General features: G+C 41.1%; 1 protein-coding gene across 2 annotated transcripts in view; it reads left to right on the top strand.

The window, feature by feature from the left end:
- The window catches only part of dmap1 (DNA methyltransferase 1 associated protein 1), a 90,619-nt gene extending 71,711 nt beyond the window's left edge, over positions 1 to 18,908 (top strand). For both annotated transcript variants that reach the window (XM_039735912.1, XM_039735911.1), the window contains exons 9-11: positions 1,538 to 1,610; positions 11,127 to 11,410; positions 17,820 to 18,908. In XM_039735912.1, the coding sequence (XP_039591846.1) occupies positions 1,538 to 1,610; positions 11,127 to 11,410; positions 17,820 to 17,879 (417 nt within the window). In that variant the 3' untranslated portion in view covers positions 17,880 to 18,908. The remainder of the gene's footprint in view (positions 1 to 1,537; positions 1,611 to 11,126; positions 11,411 to 17,819) is intronic.
- The last annotated feature ends 1,659 nt before the right edge of the window (positions 18,909 to 20,567 follow it).

The raw sequence follows: 20,567 nt of genomic DNA, 5'->3' as shown, positions 1-20,567 counted from the left end.
TTTTCATGATATGTATGTCTGAATACAAAGGCATACATCTTAGCCACTTATTTTTCTTGTGTTTATGACACATTTTCAAATGAAGCAAATATTTAATATTCAAAAGTATTTTATATAGAAATTACAGTATTTCATTATCATAGACCTACTTATAGCTTTTACCATTTTGTAATGTTTTGTCATTTTTTTTTCTTTGCTTACCAATGTTGTACTTTTTTATTCAGTGTACTTGTCCCTGTTTGTTATTTTTAAGAGTAGAAGGAGCTGGAGCCTCTCCTGGCAGCAATGACTGCATAGCAGGATCTACCCCTGGATGGGGCTCCATTACTGTGTGGGGCTTATTCACATATATGCCCACACTTACTTACAGTGGCCACCCAACCGCCAGTTCACCCAGCATGCACATCTTTAGTAACCTGGAGAAAACAAAATATGCCTAGGCCTGGATTTGAACCCTGGGCTGTGGACGCGTGAGGCAGCAGGGCTAGCCGCTGTACCAGTCCTACCATTCACAGTTTCATATTTTTTTTTGGCTGAGTTTTTTTTTTTTTTGCCTAATTCATTTTAAAGTTTGTCTAGAAACCTAAGAAGGCCATAAGCATGTTTTACAGCAACAATGCCTGAAAATGATTTTTGAAAATCCCCCAAGAAAACTTACTGTTGTAAATTAGGGTTCTTTAGGGTGCTTCACACTCTGACCTTCTGAAGTTTTCCTGCAGATTGGTAGAAATATGTTGCAGTTGCTTAAAACTAGCAGCAAAATAATTACAATTTATTAATAGATTGCTCTTGTCATTTCAGTAATTATGAATTATTCTGTCAATGAGTGTAGCTTTTGCTTGTTTTCATCTGACATTCATTGATCGCATGGCAATTGTGTAAGTAATAAGTGATGAGGGCTGAACTGACTGTAGATTATGATGGAGAGAAGAACGGCAGCTCAGCAGTAAAGCAGTAAAATGAGTGTAACGGGCACTTCTGTTTATTAAAAGACCACCAAGATAAACCAAAGAATGGGTTGGATAAGTGATCAGCGGTCAAGAACTATAAGCAGCAGTTAGAAAAGTGCCCCACTTGCCATTTTCAGAATATTGTTGTAAGCAGCTGTATGGCTTTGTATGCCAAAGGCTTAGGTTGCGCGTTGCATTAATTTCAGTCTCTTTTCTATATCTTTGTATTTTAGTAAGTGACATTATATATAAAGTGCGTGTGTGTGACATTTATTTGAAATAAAGGTTCAGAAACTCTGACGTGTGTCCTATAAACTCATTGTTTTAATTGGGTGCATTTTTTGCACCAAAAATTAAGTTATGTAAATTACTTTTTGCACTTTTCAAAAGCTTGATTTTTCCCAGCATTATCCAATTCTTTGTACATATGTACACCAAGTAAGTACAGCTGTCAAGCACAGTCTGGAAATTGCACAGTAAGTTCCCCCAGGTTGAGCAGACAAGGCATTCATGGTGACAGAATGAATCTTGTGTATGTCTATCTGTCTATCTAATAACGATTTTTGTTTTGTTCTTGTGTGCTGTAGATGAAACTGCCAAGCTCTGTGGGACAGAAGAAGATTAAAGCCATTGAACAGATTCTAACAGAACAGGGAGTTGGTGAGTATAGACACAGAGGGAGAGAGTGGAAAAGACTGAGAGACAGACGGGCCCTTTCTCTTTGTTGTGGAAATCTGGGACCTTTTCTCCTTTACCATTCCTGTGTGTTGTATAACATACTAGGCTATCAGTTGGGTGCGTTACAAAGAGCAGGTCAAGCCTTTGAATTTTCACCCATGATGTCATTCTGTGTGAGTGAGGCAACATGTTTCTTTTGTTGTTTAATTGAAAGAGGTTATATTGAAAATAGAGAAATGCTGGAGCTCTGTACATCATAATTAGTGTTGTGATTTCTTGTAGACTGCTGGCACAGGGGAGCTTGCTCTCATCTCCGATAGATCAATGAGTCTGTCATCTTTTAGGGAACTAAGAAGTTGGCTCCCCAGTGCCACACAATTTCTTCTCTAATTTAACAAAGAGGTTTATGGGCATTAAAGCTAAAACAGTGAAACTGGTGAAAAATGTGCATTTTTTACTTTAAATGGGTTATGCAAATGAAAATGTTTTTCATATATGTGTTGTCCTTCAGTGTTTGTTAATTATCCTTAACAATGATTTCATATGTACGTATTTTCCTTTCATTCTGTAAAGGTTATTTTTATTAAAATATCATTGCGTCTGGGAGATTGCAGTATCATATTACTTTTTTTTTCTCCTGGCCATGATTAAACACCTTTTTGCTTAATCAAGCTGGGAAAAAAAATCCTTGAGCAAAAGGTGCCTGATTTCATAGTCTTTACATCACGTCTCATTAAATAGAGTTGACCTGGGAACAAATTCTCACAAAGCAAAAACTCTTTGGGCCGAGCCAGGCCTCCCAAACCTCACCAAAGCACAAAAACCTGGCACACGTTAAGAGGCTCACTCCCATTCACACCACAAACCTTAACGTTTCCCCTAGAAAAGGATTAGCTGGTGGTGTTGACTACAGGCTAGGGAAGGTTTGGGGGTCCCCTCATAAAGAGGTGGCACCAAAAAGTAATTTAATAGCTGTACTTACATCATCTACATCAGTAAGGGGGTAACATGGAAATGTTAAACTGAATAATATTCACAAAAGGCGTGCATATGAAAAAAGGCACACAAATGTTTAATTGGGTCTCATTTTCTGACTTGTTTATTGTATGCAGGAGGTTTAATGCTCAGCATTATATGTGAAATTATTTAAATGGGGTAAAAAATTTTTTTGGGGGGATCACATACTGTCCATCCCTAAAGGCAGTGCCAGTGCCATGGAGGGGACATCAGATTTAAAGACTGCAGTTGCTAAAATCCTGCCGCTCATTAACTGAATCATAGCGTGATTTCACACTTACTCCACACTGAGTCACTCCTGTAGCACAAAGTGAGAATGATTTTTAGAAAACCTTCAATGTGAAGAATGCTGGAATTTGAACAGATGAGTGAACTCAGTCATTTAAATTCAAGTTTTTTTCTCCTGAAAAACTACAGTGCTTGTGCCCAGTCATATAACTTGTATTGATAAGCCAGTACACAATGTTTAAAATTAAGAGGAGAACAGAGAATTTTTTTTACATATTCCTTTTAAACACATTTAAGTCAAAATTTTAGTGCGGCCCCTAAATGGACTACAGAGAATCTGTGATCTGGATTAGTTCCTGTACAGTGTATTTCTGAGAGTAAATCTGTGTTGGTTTATTAAGACCCAGAATTTTTTTTGGTATTCACTTCATTTTATTAAACATTCAGTGATAGTTAATCTCTGGCATCAAAAATGCTGAAATGGGCCATGCGAAATTGAAAATTGGTGAATTGATAGAGCGTAGGACACTTTAATACAACGTAACACTGTTTATTTTTCCTATTTTTATTTCTGATGGTGTATTCAAGAGCAGCTTAGTTATTTTATTGATCACCTCATCTTTGTAAATGTCTTTAATGATATTTTCTCAGTCCTTGGCATCAAATAGATAGATAGGTTTCAGATGCCGTTAATGATTTTTATTGAGGAAAGGACAGCTATTTTGAACTTTCCCAGTTTGTGCCCTTTGCCCTTCATGTTGCACGTCTAAAGGGAGAGAGACCTGCTCATTTCATTCTCTGCAAAGTCAGTCCTGGAGGGCCGTAGTGGCTGCAGAGTTTTGTTTCAGCCCAGTTGCTTAATTAGAAACCAGTCCTTGCCAATAGCAGATCATACTTAATTTTGGTTTATTAGTGTTTTCATTCTGCCATGTTAAGGTCATTCTTATATTGTAAATTTAGTTTTTTTCAAAGTATAACATCCTAACTATTTGAAGCCTAAAGATGTTTAGTAATTCTCAGTTCTTTCCTCTTTTTTCCTCTTCTGTTTACTTCCAAGTACTTTATTAAACCAGGTAGTTCACAATGTATACTTACAGGTGTAAATGGAGACAAGTTAGATGGAGAACTGCTAGTTCTCACTGTCTTCTGTGTCTTATTGCTAATAAAGAGCCATAAAAAATGAAGAATGCATCTACTTAAGTCTAAAATAAGAAATTGAAGGTGGGGAATTTTAACAAGCAAAACAACTAAAATGGTGTATTAAAAGTGTTGCTTCAGCAGTAGGTGCTTCAACAGCAATAATTGACTTCATTAATGAACTGGGTTGGAACAAAAACCTCCAACCACTATGGCCCACCAGGTCTGACTTTGCAGATCCCCTGATCTAGAACATAGTACATTAATCTGTTTATGTTAGTTAACTCTCCTCTCTATTTTAAACTCTGTTTTGAATCGACATCCACAATGTCCTAGAGGTGCTCTACGGAGTTAAGGTTAGAGGAGAAGGCAGGCCAAGGCAGCATGTGTCCTTCTGTAGGGTCAGGTTGCGTTGCGTCACATAAGAAAGCCTTATAACACACTCTGTTCAGCCTACACCAGCTGGATATGTGTAAGCAGAGGGCCTTTGGTTGCTTTGCTCTTACTCCAGGAGCATGGAGCCTGTCCCTAACTGTCCTGCCACAGCTCTACATGTTACACATCTGAACTGATATTGCGGATGGGCCTGATGTGTTGATCCTGCTCCGGTTTGGTAACGAGAGGCAGACATGATCTTAGATGGTCATCTGTCCTGCCAGTCTGCTGAAGTGCAACACGCTTGAGTAGCCTTGTGCATAGTGCCCAGCAATAGTGTTTGCCAGCAGTATACCAATGGCCCTCTGCCCTACTTCAGGTGCCATTCAAGGCATTACAGAATGCAGCCACATGTGGCCTTTGTCTTCCTGTGAATTAAGCTTTGAATTTTTGACGGTAACCTCATCAGCCACTCATTGTTGGGTGAAGGTGCACCTAACAAGCTTTCAAGTGTTCGGGAAACTGCAGCGTCGGGCAAAACAAATTGGGCTTTTAGTTGAAAGTATATAAGCTGTAACTTGTATTGGTCTCCCAAAAATGTTTCTTTTTCAGTATATATGATAAATTAATAATTTCATCTACTCCAGTTAACTTGACCACTGCAGCCTATCACTACCATGAAAGGCTGCACCCCTCCATGACCTTGTGTGAGGAAAAACAATTGTGGTATGTGCATAATATACAAGAATTGTAAGAAAAACAAGATAATAAGCATATTAGAATTACTAAAAATATGCAAAGTATTGTAACTAGACATTTTGTGGGTTTCAAACTTGAAAGTGTTCTTGGTTCACTGCAAGAAAATGGCAACGATAGATTACACAAACAACATGCGATAACTGAATTTCCTTTGTTCCCTTCTCTCTTGTCATTTCTCTGATTGTTGCGGGTTGAATCTCAGAGATGAACTCCATGATTCTATCTCAAGATCCAACTCCTTTCCAGCCCTGGCATTGTATGCCACCTGTAGTTAACAGATAACCACTGGCTAGTGTCTGTGTTCCAATCTTTAAAGTGCTTTACCCATCATCAGAAACTGATAGCACCCCCACAAGCATCCCCATGCAAATGTGGAAATTATGATATGAAATGTTTTGTTGTCTGCTGTGCAGTTGAGGAATGGAAAGCTGTTTGACCTTTATTCATTGTGTAAAATGTCCCATCCAAGATGGTGTAACTTTAATGGCAACTTGCCACATCGTGTTAGTTTTTGTAGCAAAACACTGATGACACCACGCCTTCTCCTAAATTCCTGGCAATTCATAGACAACTAAAGAGATGGGCTCTTCCTGACACAGCCTTCTTCTGAAATTTGACCAACAGGACACCATTCCATCCAACCGGTTCATGTGTTTAGCTAATAGCTAAGACGCCCCACAAACTCCTCCAGATATTTTTTATAGGTTGTCAGGGTTTGTGCTTCAGCTTCTTGTCTTGGTAGTTTGCTCACATCCCCTACCTGGTGTTTGTCCTTGTGTTATTCGGGTTGTTCACCCACAAGGATAGGTTAATAGGCAATGCTAAATGGGCCTTTGGTGAATGTGGGTGTGTGTGAGTCGTCTCTGTGATTCATTGTTTTCCAGGCTGGAACTGACTTCCATCTTGCTCCTGAAGCTACTGGGATACATACGTTATGGCCCTCCATGACCCTGAATGGATTAAGCATGTTTGAGACCGTTAGGTTACGGAAATCATTATCAAAATTCTCAAACCCAGAACCCAGTGAAAAGCACTTTTCAAAAAATATAAAATAGTAGGGTTTATCTTCCATTTCTTAGAGTAGTATTGTTGAACAGGGTTCAAAGTTATGTCATCTGTTACCTTTGGAGAAAATCAGTGAATGTTCACAGTAAAAATAAGAATAGTTGTTTGTTTCAGGAGAGGTCCATGCTTGTTTCTCAACTCCCTCAAATACATGGAGAGAAAGTGAGTTCTGGAAAGGCAAAGAACCAGTTAAAGCAGCTGGCCCACTGTTAGCATGCTGTTAATTGTGCTTATGTGCTACCTGGCCAAAAAGAAAATGTCTGCATTTAAATAAGCAAATACTTAAGAGCCAAGGATTAGATCACCATTATTACAGCGATTTCAATAATTTCTTTAACTGAAGCAGTGTGTATCATCTCATTTCTTAAACAGTCATGTGAAGAAGGTATTACTGCGTTACATAAGGAACAAATTATTGGTCTGCATAAGCAAAGACAACAACTAAGGAGATTACTGAAATAAATGGAACTGGGTTACGAACTGTCCAGTGTTTAATTAAAACCTGGTCATGATGGCATTACATGTTATGGGCACTAAGAGGGAAATATAATTTGAGAAGGAAGGGTGTGAAAATACAATAACCTCTGGCATGAAGTATTTCTTGTAATGTGCCTCACTTTACCCTCACGTACCAGTTTAACTGGACGCAGTAATTCCAAATGACCAGCTATACTTTAGCGAGCTCCAAAATTGATAAGTTGATACTCTTCACTGCGGTGTCATCCTCTTATTAATTCACAATAGATGTAGAAAACTCTTCACTGGAGGACTGCTAGCCTGCAGTGAATGACAGAGAGCGAATTACTTGGGTCTGTGTGGCAGAAAACTGGAAAAATATGTGACCCCTGCTATGCAAATTCTATTCTGAAGAACCACCATTGCTAATTAATGGACTAAAACTAATTTCTGGATTGAATTAAACATGAAAGCATGAATTAAACATGGAGGTTCTATCCAAGTAAAGTATATAAACAGAGAGAAAAATACTTCAAATGTTATGACCAAGGCTGCTATTTAAAGGTAATACATTACGCAGCACACTTCACTTAACCCTGGCCTCCTAGTAATTTGCTACCTGTATCATTGACACCACTGATCTCCAGTGTAGTGTGCGCTGTAAGATTGCTTTAGTAGACAATAGGTAATTCCTGCTAATGAAGCTTCACTCTGCCCATCACACTAAATCATCTTCTTCTGCCATTGCTTGCTGTGAGTGTCTCATTACAAAATGTTAGGAGGAAAATAATTTTTACAAAAGGCTAAAGAAAGCGAAAATGTAATTTAGACTGTAATCTCTATGTGATGTGGGCAAATCTTTTTAAAGCTATAAAAGCTTTTTTGCATTTTACTTTGTAACGCAACATTTCAAGTATATTGGCCCAATGTTTTTTTTTTTTTATTTTTTATTTTTATTTCAGTTTATCTTGTTTCCCTTTCCTCTGTAATGGTTGCTACTGAATAGATGCATACTGTATATTGATCTTAACTGTGTACTCAAAATTAGTTTAATGATTGGCAGCTTGCACTTGTATAACTCACTGCGAAAGGTTTTAGTTGAAAAATTTGTTTTTATCTTCCTTAAACTTCACTGTTCGAGAGTGGTATCTAGTAGTGTTATAAATTAAAACTGAGGTGCCATTTACAGTCGGATTGGTGCAGGTAATTGCAGCATTTCTTGATTTTCATAAATTAATAAAACATTTATTAGACTTCCTTCCCATTGTGATTCTCTTTTAGCCTTTGTACTGATTTGCATCCCACATTTTACTCGGTTTGGTGTGACCTTTGAATACTTTATTTGACAAAACAAGGTCTTCTAAAAATATTCTCCCGTAGGCCCCGGTGGGACCTGTTCCTGTGTGATCCATTAAAAGAATGAATGAGCAAGTGTAGTCGCCAGCGCCACTGCCATCGCAGCTCCAGGGTCGAGGCTCTGTCAGTTGTTCTCTGACTGCGCACAGGTTCAGGTTAGCAGAGCTGTCTGTCGCCAGTATTCCCCGAGGCGCCCACCCGTGTCCTATTCAGGGTCTCTGCCTCGTATCTGATGCTTCCAGGGTGGGCTGTGCTATGAGTATTGGAGTATTCCTGTAATGTCAGCAGATTTTTTACTGGAATCGTTTGCTTCATCCTGTTCTTTGCATCTTCACCAAACCTGTGGTTCTAAAAATTCTTTTTCTTTTTAAATGAACGAATAAAGTGTGTTCTTGTCTTTATTAGAAATAATTTGAGTGCACTTTGTATTCAGTAGAAACAGAAACAAATCAGAACTGTTACTCCGGCATGCCCTTAAGAACAGGCTACAGACGCAGAAGACTATTTCTTTGAAAGCAATAACTGCTATTTAGACTGATCAGAAAAACACTGTGCGGGGTCACTTTGGTATAACCCAGTCCTGGGGGTTTTCATCCCAGCCAAGTTCTACTTTTCCTTAAGCAGACTGTTACGCCCAGTTTCTGTGTTGGTGTTCGTTCAGGAATTGCAGAACTGGCTGCTTGCTGGGTGTTAATGGGAATGCAGCAGGCCTTTCTGTGTGTGTGACACATGTGAATACTGCTTGTTGTCTTGCTTTGGAAGGCTGTCACCATTGTCATGATTTTCTTTTGCTTTTTCAGATGATATTTACACCGTTACTTAATAAAGGCCACGCTCGTAGGCCTGATACTGAAGTAGCTGCAGCTTTTCAGCCTTCAGAGTTGTTTTCCCAGGTGTCACCTCTGCTTAGCATTAATTGTCACTATTAGGACATTAACTTAGCAGACAAAGAGAGGTCAGTTAACAGGAAGGCAGCAAATGAAAGTTAAGTGTTTTAAAGCTATGGCAAAAATACAGGTATATCCTAATTTCTTATAAATGTAATTCTTTAACTACTGTGTTTTTTCAGAATAATTAGCAAAAACCTACAGCCACAGTGGGAAATTCAAAGAAAGAGAAGGGGGATTTTACTTCACAAATAACAAAGAATTATGATAAAAGAAGGACCATGTATGATTTGCTTTAGCCACCTTGCCAGTGTTTTTGGTGAGATCGGTGGAAATGTGTGCCCGTATAACTGATAAGGAAATGGTGCGCTCGTCTGAACTACGTCTCCAAAAATGTCTTCAAGTGTAACTGTGGCTCCATATTGGCTGGCTTTATTTCACAAGAAAAGGCTGGCCGCAGTGCCTTTGATACTCGTTCCTTCTGTTTTTGTTCATTGCTTGCTTCCTCTGTGCCTTCTCCTGCAGGGGATAGGAGATAAAGAAGTGTGCCGCTGCTTTGTTTCTAAATGTTTTTATTCTTGAGACAAAAAAGATCATCATCATAGTAGTAGCCCCACAGGGGTCTAGCACATGTACGCCATCAATTAAAATCAGCACAAATGCAAAACTGACTTGCAGAGAGGCAGAGAATGAGCTGCAGCGAAGGAGACTACATTTCTAGAAATCAGATTTATGTCAAGAGGGTTCTGCTTTGATTTGCCTTAAACTCCATGAGCTGAAGATCTGTAATTGTCACTGCGCACCACAGGATAGTCATTCCACCCCCCACCCTCCACTTCCCTGCTGGCAGGCAGCTTTCAACAAGTTTATTTTCTGTGAAATATTATAGCTTTTTGTTTAAGAAATTGTTCTGCAAACAACAGCAAGTGCTCATCTTTTCATACAGTATTTGTGATTGATTGGCAGTGCTTAATTCAGAGCATATTTTAAAATGTGTGAGAGAAAATCAATAAATAGTGCAACTTATACTTTCCATGGACATGTAACGTTCATTATGCATTTATTTCTACATATTCCCATTGCTGCATCTGAAGATGCATGTTTTCTGTTTAGATGCTGTGCTTAATTTAACCATATTCAGTGACATCCTGTAATTATTAACATGGAATAGTTTTATAGTCCTTATAATTCTTAGTTGTTCGTAAGAATAAATATTATAGGGACAGTATTGTCATGTATACAGAGTAACAGTCAAAGTCTTACTTGCACTTCCTAATCACCTTGAAACCTTGCAGTCTCTGGTGCCACGATTAGCGAGTAGAACTTCTTTACCTGAAATAACTTCCTTAACTCGAAAACTCTCCGGTGACTCGGAGCTGGGAAAGGCAAAAGTTTGTGTTTACGGTTATTTGGCTAAATTATCATTTATTTAGACTGCACTCTGTGGTTCAGAAGACAAGTAAATTCCTCACTTTATGGTAATAAGCCATTGTGTTGTAACGAAATGGACTGACAGCCGATAAATACCAAATACATACCTGCGTGTGTCTGGGTGCGTGCGTGCGTACGGGCTGGCGGGGGTGTGTGTTTGTGCATGTGTGCGTGCACGTGCGCGCGTGTGTGTATATTTGCGCGCCCATTCGTGCGGGCTGGCGGGTGTGTGTTTGCGTGCGTGCGGGCTGGCGGGTGTGCGTGCACGTGCTTATGTGCGTGTGAGTATTTGCGCGCCCATTTGTGCTGGCGGGTGTATGCGTTTGTTTCCGCGTTCTGGCGTATGTGTGTGTTTGATTGGGGGCGTGTGTGTGAGCGCACACATTGGTTATTAAACCAACAATAACAAATAATCGATATATCCAAAAAAAAAAAAAATGCGGCGCACCCCGTACGTAACTAGATCTCGGGGGCTACACCCTAACTTAAAGAGGAGCAGCTGCCTAACAAATCCCCTGCTGCTGGCTCAAAGGCAAATCAATTTCTGAGAGCAAACTCCAGAGGAAGAGAGAATAGAAACACAAAGAGGTGAAAAGAGCAAAAGACCCACTGAGTGTAGAAATTACAATCAATTGATTAGTCACACTGTATTGAAAAATAGAACTTGAATAATTTACAAGTGGTTTTGGCCAACCCACCCACAGCACGTTAGGCTGCTGTCAAGAGTGCAGACGAAATGCTTTATTTTAACGTGTTTTTTTTGTTTTTTCTTATTTTTTTGCTGCAGATCTGAACCCGATGCCAACTGAGGAGATTGTGCAAATGTTCAATGAATTGCGCAGTGACCTGGTTTTGGTATATGAGCTGAAACAGGCACATGCCAACTGCGAGTATGAGCAGCAGATGCTACGGCACAGATACGAGGCCCTCCTGAAGGCAGGTGGGGCTTCTGCAGCTGCTGGCGAGGGGCTTGGACCTGAAGGACAGATGGGGCTCGGGCCTGATGACTCAAAAGGAGAAGGAAAGGAGCACATCATTGATGTAGTGGGAGCCCCTCTAACACCTAACTCTGTAAGTGGATTAAAAATTCTCGTGGACTGTTTTGTAAGAATGCCTCTACTCTTTAGAAGATCTTTTTATTCTTTAAGAAAGATTTCCACTCAACGTTTATAGTACATTGTGATGCTGGACAGTGAAAAATCCCATGATGTTTAGGGAAAGCCGTTGAGCCAGGTTCTTCTGGACTCGCACTATTAGTGTAAGTACGTCTGACCGTTTCACACTTGCAATTGCTTGTACAGCTTTTTAAACAAAATATGAGAAACACTTTCATTATAGTTATGTATTGTGTCTCTGCTTAGAGGACATTTTTTTCAGTAGCACCCAAAATGAAAATCAGTGCATCCATGTTTGAACTGCTTTTACCATTTCAGATTCATGGAGATCTCTGGCCAGTGCTACTGACGCAGATTTAATATAAAAGGGGGTGTTCTTGTGGTGGGGTTTGTACCCTGACACAGGCAACTGTGAAGATGTGTGATGGTGCTGGCCATTTGCAAAACGTAAAGGGAAATTGAAATTGGAGACTGGCTGGACGTCAGTTTACAGTATGGCCACAAATACCAGCATTTACATTTCACTTTTGGCAAAACGTTTTTGCTAAAAATTAGTTTGCAATTAAAAACAGAATTGGAGTGAAATATGAAGAAGTTAGTTGTAGAAAGTGGGTGACTCTACAGCTTACCTGTTTTCCAAGTTTAATTTAATCATACAGCTTGTTGGTTTGCCGCTGTTGCTGTTCCAGATGCCAGTTAGCCCCAATTTGAGTTCTCCTGTGCAGCAGGCTGATGGGTATCTTTAGCAGAGCTGCCTCCAACTTACTTAGGCTTCAAGTGTAATGCTTAATTATGAATGGGCCTAACTTAAGTTAATTTAGTATTTTTTTAAAAATAGGTGTAAAAACAGTTTTGGCCTGCCTCTACTTTAAAATCTAATCTACATCAAGTGGGGTGACAGCCACAGAAAGCTGCGAAAATGGAGGCACGGCACTAAACACATGGTCGCCAATACACGCCTTCCGCCACTTGCAGTGCTAACCTGTTGTTGAAAAGCTCTTTTTAAGTTGAATTTTTAGCCTAAACACATAGTTATAATTCATTTTTACTCAAATAACAACTGAATACATCAAAATGAATGCAGCTAGATCAATAATGACATCAGTCATCAAGACAAACCCTAACAAGATGTTTTCCCTTCATTACTTCAGTTTAGTACGGCTTGTTACCTGCTCTGAGGACACCCGCATCCTGGTTTTATAGTACAACACATTCAACATTAGTTCCTCACACATAAACAGAACCTTTGATAATGTTGAACAGAACAAGAACTCGCAACAAATTCATAAAAAATTGTGCAGACATCTTTGTTACACTCGTCTGCATTAATGGCCTTAATCACATCTGGGTTCACAGTCAAAGGAATGGCCTTTCAATCTTTTGTGTGCTTTTACAACTCCTGGAGCACACAGAAGTCACTAGAACATGCGTCACGAGCCGTGACAGTGACAGTGACAGGGGCTGGTACTAGGGACTGGTATTGGCTGCAGACTTGGGTCATAAAAATTAATCTCTGTTATGTTTCTAAGACACGGCATGGCATTCATATGGTGGTACTTGTTCATATGCCCACATTTTTATAAAGCAGGTGTGTGTGACTTGAAGGGAAGCCTGCTCAGCTTTGTAACATCAGGACCAAAAAGTGTGAGTGATACAGTAAGGGGGGACTTGAATTACCTGAAAATGAACCTTAAAATGTCAACAATAATATTAATGTGAGGATCTGATCAGTCATTGTCTCGTAACTTAGCATTTCGAATCATCAGCAAGAAAGAGAACACATCCACCCATCCATCCATTATCCAACCTGCTATATCCTAACTGTAGGGTCACGGGGGTCTGCTGGAGCCAATCCCAGCCAACACAGGGCGCAAGGCAGGAAACAAACCTTGGGCAGGGTGCCAGCCCACCGCTGAAGAAAGAGAAGCATCATAATCAAAACAATTTCAATTTTAGGGGTTACTGAATGGGGAGGATCTCCAGATCATCATAAAGTAGTTTGCAGTGTTTTGGTGGAGCAGACATCTCTAAAACTAATCATTTGATTTCAACAAAGCCTTACGAAATATGTGGAGCAAACGTTTGGATGTTTGAACAGTTGAGAAGTTTTATTTTGCCAAATTTTGTGTTTCTTTGGCACATTTTCCTCCTGTACTTCAACATTCACTACAGCTGAATAGTGAAGACATCATGGGAGGCCGGAAACACCAGAAAGGTGAATGTCTGCTCGCAAATTTTTTTCATTTTCAGGTCAGGTCAGGTTGGGGAGCATGCACTGGTACAGCACGTTACCGCATCCACAACACGATGAAACAGCTTGGGATCCCAGCTGGCAACCCCTCAGTCAGACATGGGGTCCAGTCCCACCCTCCGGAAATGACCCTCTATCTGCTGCAGCCAGGTGTTACGTGGGCGTCTCCTTGGCCTGGTCCAGCCACTTGAGGACCCTGCGAGCTGGATCACCCTCGGGGAATCGTGCAACATGGCCATAGTGCCGTAACTGACGCTCCCTCACAATTCAGGTAATGTGCCTCATTTGGGACTCCATGAGCGACACAAAGTCAAACCAGTGGTACCCAAGGATTCTCTGATGAGACACAGTACCAAATGAGTCCAGTCTTCGTCTTAGGTCACTAGGTAGTGTCCATGTCTCGCAACCATATAGGAAAACAGGAAGCACCAGTACTCTAAAGACTTGGACCATGGTCCTTTTGTAGAGATATTGGGAGCGCCATACACCCCTTTCCAGGGACCTCATGACCCCCCCATGCTCTCCCAAGTCCAAGGTAAGTAAACCTCTCAACAAGTTCGACACTCTCTCTCTACCGATGGCTGTGCCCAGGAGGTCATTAAGGCCTGGATCTTGGTGTTCATCCAGGACACTTGCAAGCCCAGACACTCAGACTCCTCACTGAGTCTCTTGAGAGCCCCGATCAGATCATAGCCTCCATTGACTTCATGAAGATCACGGCATCATCGGCAAAGTCAAGATCAGAGAATTTTTCTTCCCCAACTGATGCCCCACAGCTGCTGGACCCCATGACCCTGCCCAATACCAAATCCATACAAGCACTGAACAGAGTAAGAGCAGAACACACTGCTGACGAATGCCAGAACTAAGTGGTTATATCATTTGTGGTTATTTTGTTTTATTGATTGATTCTCATTGGTAAAATGATGCATAATAGAATGTTGTATTGACACACATATGGTGATTTTTATTAAGGAGATAACTACCTCCTAGCTGTAGGTTCCAGCTGTTGTGTGGGGGGACACTAAAACTTGATTGTAGGTCAGAAACCATGGATTAAACCTTAAAACCTTAAACCAGGTTTTAGTATTGTGTGCCATTCCACTGAGATTAATGTAGCGTGGCCATGTGGGTGGTTAGGTGTGTAAGTTGGCAGGTGGCTTAGCTGTGCCTGCCAGGCCTTTACAGGTTTGTTAGCATGCAGAAGTGATGAAGGTCATGAAGGTGTGCTGAGCGGAGAGTCATACTGAGCTGCTTATTTGATTATTTCACACTTAGCGGTACAATATTCTCAAAAAGCCGCATGTGTGACGCTTTGTGCTTCACTCTCGATTCCTAATTTAGGGGCTGCACAGTCTCCCTTCTCATTGCATGTCACATGAGCCCGTGCTTCTCCCATCCTGCTTTTCATCATTCTGTTAGCTTTTGATTCTGCTTTCTCACCTCTCTTGCAAAGCTTTGCAATGTCATCGATACACCAAATCACCTTGCTCCTGTCAGGTTTTGTGTTTTCTCTGTTCATTTTGATGTTGCGATGCTTCAAGTCTGAATTGATGTGGGAGTGGATTTTCGAGAGCAGAACGTTCTGCTGAAAAAGCCTTGGTCTTTCCATTTTGGATGTGCAGCCCCCCTGCCCCAACCTCTGCTTCTTTTTTTGTCTGCTTTGAGCTGCTAATGCTGAGGCTGGACCACTGAGCCGAATTAAAGCCAAATTCACCCTCCTGGAGTCCTTACCTCAATCCAAAGAGTTAAAGCACGAGTCTTTACTGGGGTGGCATACGTGAATGAAACATAATAAAGGTAATTTACTGCAAGGCAAATTCCATAGCTAAAGGGTTCCCATGTTAAATACCGCTGTGACCTTTACTGGCTGATTACACAAAGAGGACACAATTAGATTAGTCCAGAGAGAGAAAGGTCAAGCGCATTCACAGTTGTGGCCATTTTACGTCTACCTGGGAAGATTGCTTCAAAATGCGTCTCGATCCCCCCTCTTGGCAAGAAGTGAGAGCTCAAGTCGGTGCTTTTTACAGCAGCAGGTAGCAAGAAATTGTGAGGGACCTTCACTTCTGGCAGTGGGGCTAGACGGCTGTGTGTGTGTGTGTGAAAGAGAGGTACATTTTTGCTCATGGTATGTGTAAATAAAATGTATATATATTTTTTTATTATTTTTTGGACATGATGGGGAAAAAAAAGAATCTGTTACCTTTACCTCCTATTAGAGGTCTGTGATGATGTGTGACGCTTATTACCAATGACTGTTGTCTTTTGCCAAGCATGTGGTGAATCCCTCGTGTCGACAAAATGAAGAAATTAAAAGTGAAAATATGCAGGATCATTCTTTTTTTTTTTTTTTAAACACTTTGTAGTGCTGTAATACGTCTGCATCTGTGCCCGGCACGTACTGATCATGCAGCAGCATGGCATTCTGGAAGGGGCTGCTTTTACGGTTTGATTTGGGAAGCATGTTGCATAATTTAGTTCATTTAACCTAAGAATCTCCACACACTGCCCCCCAGGATCAAGTAGTTTGTGTTAACTTCCTGAATTTCATTTAATTCCACAACTGGGTCTCTTTATCTGATGGGGTCTCTCTGTTCTGACTGTTCTGTTATACAAAGATTTCACTTCCAAAGTCCTGTTTGGCCAGTTTACAGCCCGCTTCTGATGAGTCACGTCGTGACATTCAGTCTTCCTCCAAGTCGGTCTCCAGACATTTTGCTTATTGTTTTTCTGAGTTCCCAGACTCGAGACCACTTTCTTATTTTCCCCCCCAAGCTTCTGTTGTTAATCTGCATTTCTATTGGTATGAGTTTGCTGTTACGCACAAATGATGTTTGCTTTTTCTGTATTTAGTGAGAGCAGCACATAATATGTGCTCAGGAAAAGGCAATGGTGGATTAGCTGTCAAGTGTGAGTGCCCGGTGGGCCCAAAGGGTCACGTCGACATTTGTTAAACATTGTGGGCTTGTTTACCTTGGGGTGTTGTGTGAGTAATGGCGAACTTGAATACCAGGTAAAACCCAAGTAGGTACAAACTTAAAAACTTCAGACAGGTGGGGTAGCCAGCAGCTTACGTGAGCATTAGGACACCTTTGAGCAGACCCGTGCTGCACACGCTGTGCGTAGACGAGGGTCAAATCAAAGGCGTGCGTGTTGAGGTCTGAGCCTGCGACACCTTACCACCCCCCAGTAACAAAACGCATTACTAGTGTCAGGTGAATTGCATAAACTTTTTAAAAAATCAAATGCAGTGATGATTTTACTTAAATACTAAAATGTATAATGCTGTTCTTTCTGCAGAAACTCTTGCAAATTGAATGAATTAAAAAGCTGTGTCAGGTAAATGTGCGAAATAAATTTAAATCTAACGAATGGTAAGTCTCCTGTATCCTCAATGTTCCAAACCTGGTCCATTGTAAAGTGGTCTCTACTAATTTAGGGTGCAGCAGGTCATGTCATTCTTTCTTGAATGGCCTTGTTATTTTACAAATTAGTGATTTTGTGAAAAAATGAAGTAAAAGCAAAGAATCACTGCAGATGTCTTCACATTACCTGTGATCAGTTCCTGGACGCTGTGATGGCTAAAGCCGACATTCTCAAGGCTGTGGACAGCCAATCCCAGCAGCATTAGGCACAAGGAAGGACGGAAACGACCTTGCATAGGGTGCCAGTGCTTGGCAGTGCCCACACTGGGATGATGGAGAGTCACCTGACGTGGACATTTTTGGAAAGCCCAGAGAGACCTGGAGGGAGCGTGGAGTGCAGATCTCCACACGACGGTCTGGCGCAGGTCAAGTAATACATAGACGGTGGTGATGCATGTGTTGCTATATCCAGGAATCTCCATCCAGGCATTATTCCAAAAATGTGTGCATTTGGGTAATCAGTAAAAGTAAATCTGCCCAGTATGTGTGCGCTGGAGAGGCTTTGGTCCTCTCTGATTCTGCAGGAGGATGGAGAGGGTGGACGGTTTTCACTTGTTATGCCAAATTCATAGGGAAGAAAGATCAACAAATTAAAAATACTACAATGTTTTCTTAAGGCTTTATTTGTTGACATTTGAATAGCAGTGCCTTACTTTTTTTTTTTTTTTTTGTTTCTCTTATTTTAGAGGAAACGGAGAGAATCGGCTTCCAGCTCTTCCTCAATTAAGAAAGCAAAGAAACTCTGAACTTATTGAGCCATATTTGACGAGTGACATGCAGCGGACTGAGCAGCAGGATTGTTTGGATGGGATTGGAGTTTGGAAGCCCCCAGAATTGACATCAACTCGAGCCTCCTAGTTGTGGTGTATGGAGCTCTGGGGTTTGGAAGTAAATGTTCACTGGAGATGCCAGTGGCTCAAAGCTACGCGGCTGTGCAGACTCAGATCAATAGACTTGACACGCTGTGGCCAGCCGTCCATTGCCAGACTTCTGTTTTCCTGTCTTTTTTTATCATCTTTCTTGACTGGTTTGAGCCTTCAGTTCCTTTACTGTTATTGCTAGTTGATGTCTCCTTCTTCCCCGTTTCAACTGTAAATGTACATTTTTGTATAAATCCACACACCACAATGCAGATGAGCCGCTGTGCTCTCTTCAGTTTGGCCTCGGCCTCTTCAGAGCTCGGACGTTTAGCAGAAGGGGTCTGGTGAAGGGCTATAAAATTAGACCAGTTAGGAGGAGTGGGTGCAAAATGAGGAAAAACCGTGTCACTGGTTTTATTGAAGCTTAAAGGAACACAAACAAAAAAAAAAAACAGAAAAGGAACAAACTTCATAACTACAAAGTGTACAATTAATTTGAAAACACTGGACAATGGGGGTGCGTTACAAACAGGCAGTACAGTTACAGTTGAGGTTACTGTCATGAAAGGCCGCTTTCTCTATGAATGATGTAAATTGTCACCGTCACCGTGACCGGATGTGAAACTCCTTTGCTTTCCTTGCCTTTTTGTCACTTTCTTCATTTAGGCTCAGACCGGGGATCCATTAATCCGTGACCTGTGCAATGGAGGGGCACTTGGGATTGCATGGCTGCCGTTAAAGACAGGGAGCCTCTGCTCCACAGCCCTTGCACCCACACGGAAAGGCTCTCATTTTTAGGATAACAACTTTGCTGTTCTTTTACTCTTTTCTACTTTTCTTTGTTTTACAGATCAGTCACTGTAGTTAATATTAATGCCATTTTAATTGTGAAATAAATGCGGATAGCAAACAAGGCCCATTCTGGTGCTCTGCGTTATGATTTTTAACTCTCGTGTGGTTTCTTTTCGTATTGGTAATTGTCAGAATTTTGTTAACCTTTCCATTTGATTTTCAGTGTCCCGTGGCGTTCCTTGAATCTAGTCAACATTCAGCCAAAATACCTGTCCCAATTTACGTCTGCTTGTGTGAAGGAGACGCTTGTAGTGGCCTCCACTTGGGGTTAAAAAGATAGAGATGGAGAGGGAAAGGAGGACGCGCACAGTATGTCATATCCCAGCAGCGCCAGCGCCTGTGCTGTCAGGGTTTTTACAGCCTGCAACCATTAAGGCCCTGACATGGTTAATGCTGATTGCACGGAGCACTGCGAGGGGCCTGACACTAACGGCTCGGTGAGTGACGGAGATGATGTTAATGAGCTCTGTGAATTACTTCGTTTGGGGCCCTTGTTTACAGCATGGTGGTGCATGCAGCAGCACTAAATCCGCCCTAGCGATAAAACATCCAGGGGACATTATCGTTAACACCAGTGGGAGGGAAGAAATACAGCAAGCTTATTTATAAGGGTGAGTAATTGGTTATTCTGTCATTTGTGAAGGGGTACTGTATTTGGGCTTCTAAATATACCACCACTTGAATGGGTTTTTGCTTTTTAAAATAGCTTCCTGGATCTTGCGTGGCTTGTGTTGGTGCCGATTTGGTGATCACTGCGTTACTAAGGACGGGATGAGCAGCAGCATTTCAAGCCTGCAGAGCCAGTAAGCCATGAGAAGCCAGTTCTCGGCTGGGCAATGCCCACCAAGTGCCCCTCCACACCTGCTCCTCAGTTATCTCTCTAGTTTGCTACTTTTAACTATAAAGCCTTTCCTGCCTTGTATTTTAGCAGAATACCAGATTAATTCTAATTACAGTTTAAGAGAAAAAAGATGTAGCACTGGTAATGTAACTTTTGTTCTCTTTGTTTTCAGTGTAAGCAGCCCTAAAACGAGACCTCCATAACCACGAGGACGACAGGTAAGCCTTTTCAGTTGAACTTGCCCCTGGAAATGAGCTTTCCACATTAACAAGCAGCTCCCTGTTTTATTAGCTGTCACATTTTCTTCCCGAATGGGATGCAGTTCCATGCTAAATTAAATGCACTGCCAGATTTTTCCCATCAGTATTCGTTCTAGCCACTTTAAAATATCCAGTCTCATGAAAATTTCTAATTGCAAGTCAATTATGTCATTGAGTCCTCTTTGATATTCATTTTTATGTAAATGGCACCGGGAAATAATTAACCCTAATGAAAAAAGAACATTTTTTGGCATTGAAGAAGGAAATGCTCTGGCAAAACTGCATCCAGTTTATCTGTGTGCCGCACACAATACAGAAAGAATCTCACACACTTAACTTGTGAACTCGAGCATCTAAATTAGACGAGAGGGAGCCGGGGGGCCTCTACTGCCCTCGTGTGGTGCCAGTGAAGAGCTGCTGTGAGCTCGATGGGCTCTTTATCTTGCTAAGCTTGCTGAGAATCACAGGAGTCCGGCTCAGCTGAGACATTTCCAGACTTTTTCCTTACATTCCTGAGTGATTGTTTATTGGGTATAAATTCCTAAAAGTTTTAACAGAATTGAAATTTTGTCATTTTTATTTGAGGATTGGTGGGGCAAGAAACCTCAGAAATGGCCAATT

Source organism: Polypterus senegalus, chromosome 14 (genome assembly GCF_016835505.1).
Source record: "Polypterus senegalus isolate Bchr_013 chromosome 14, ASM1683550v1, whole genome shotgun sequence".
Lineage (NCBI taxonomy): Eukaryota > Metazoa > Chordata > Cladistia > Polypteriformes > Polypteridae > Polypterus > Polypterus senegalus.
Note: the sequence above shows the minus strand (reverse complement) of the source record. Positions and strands in the feature narration are given on the sequence as shown.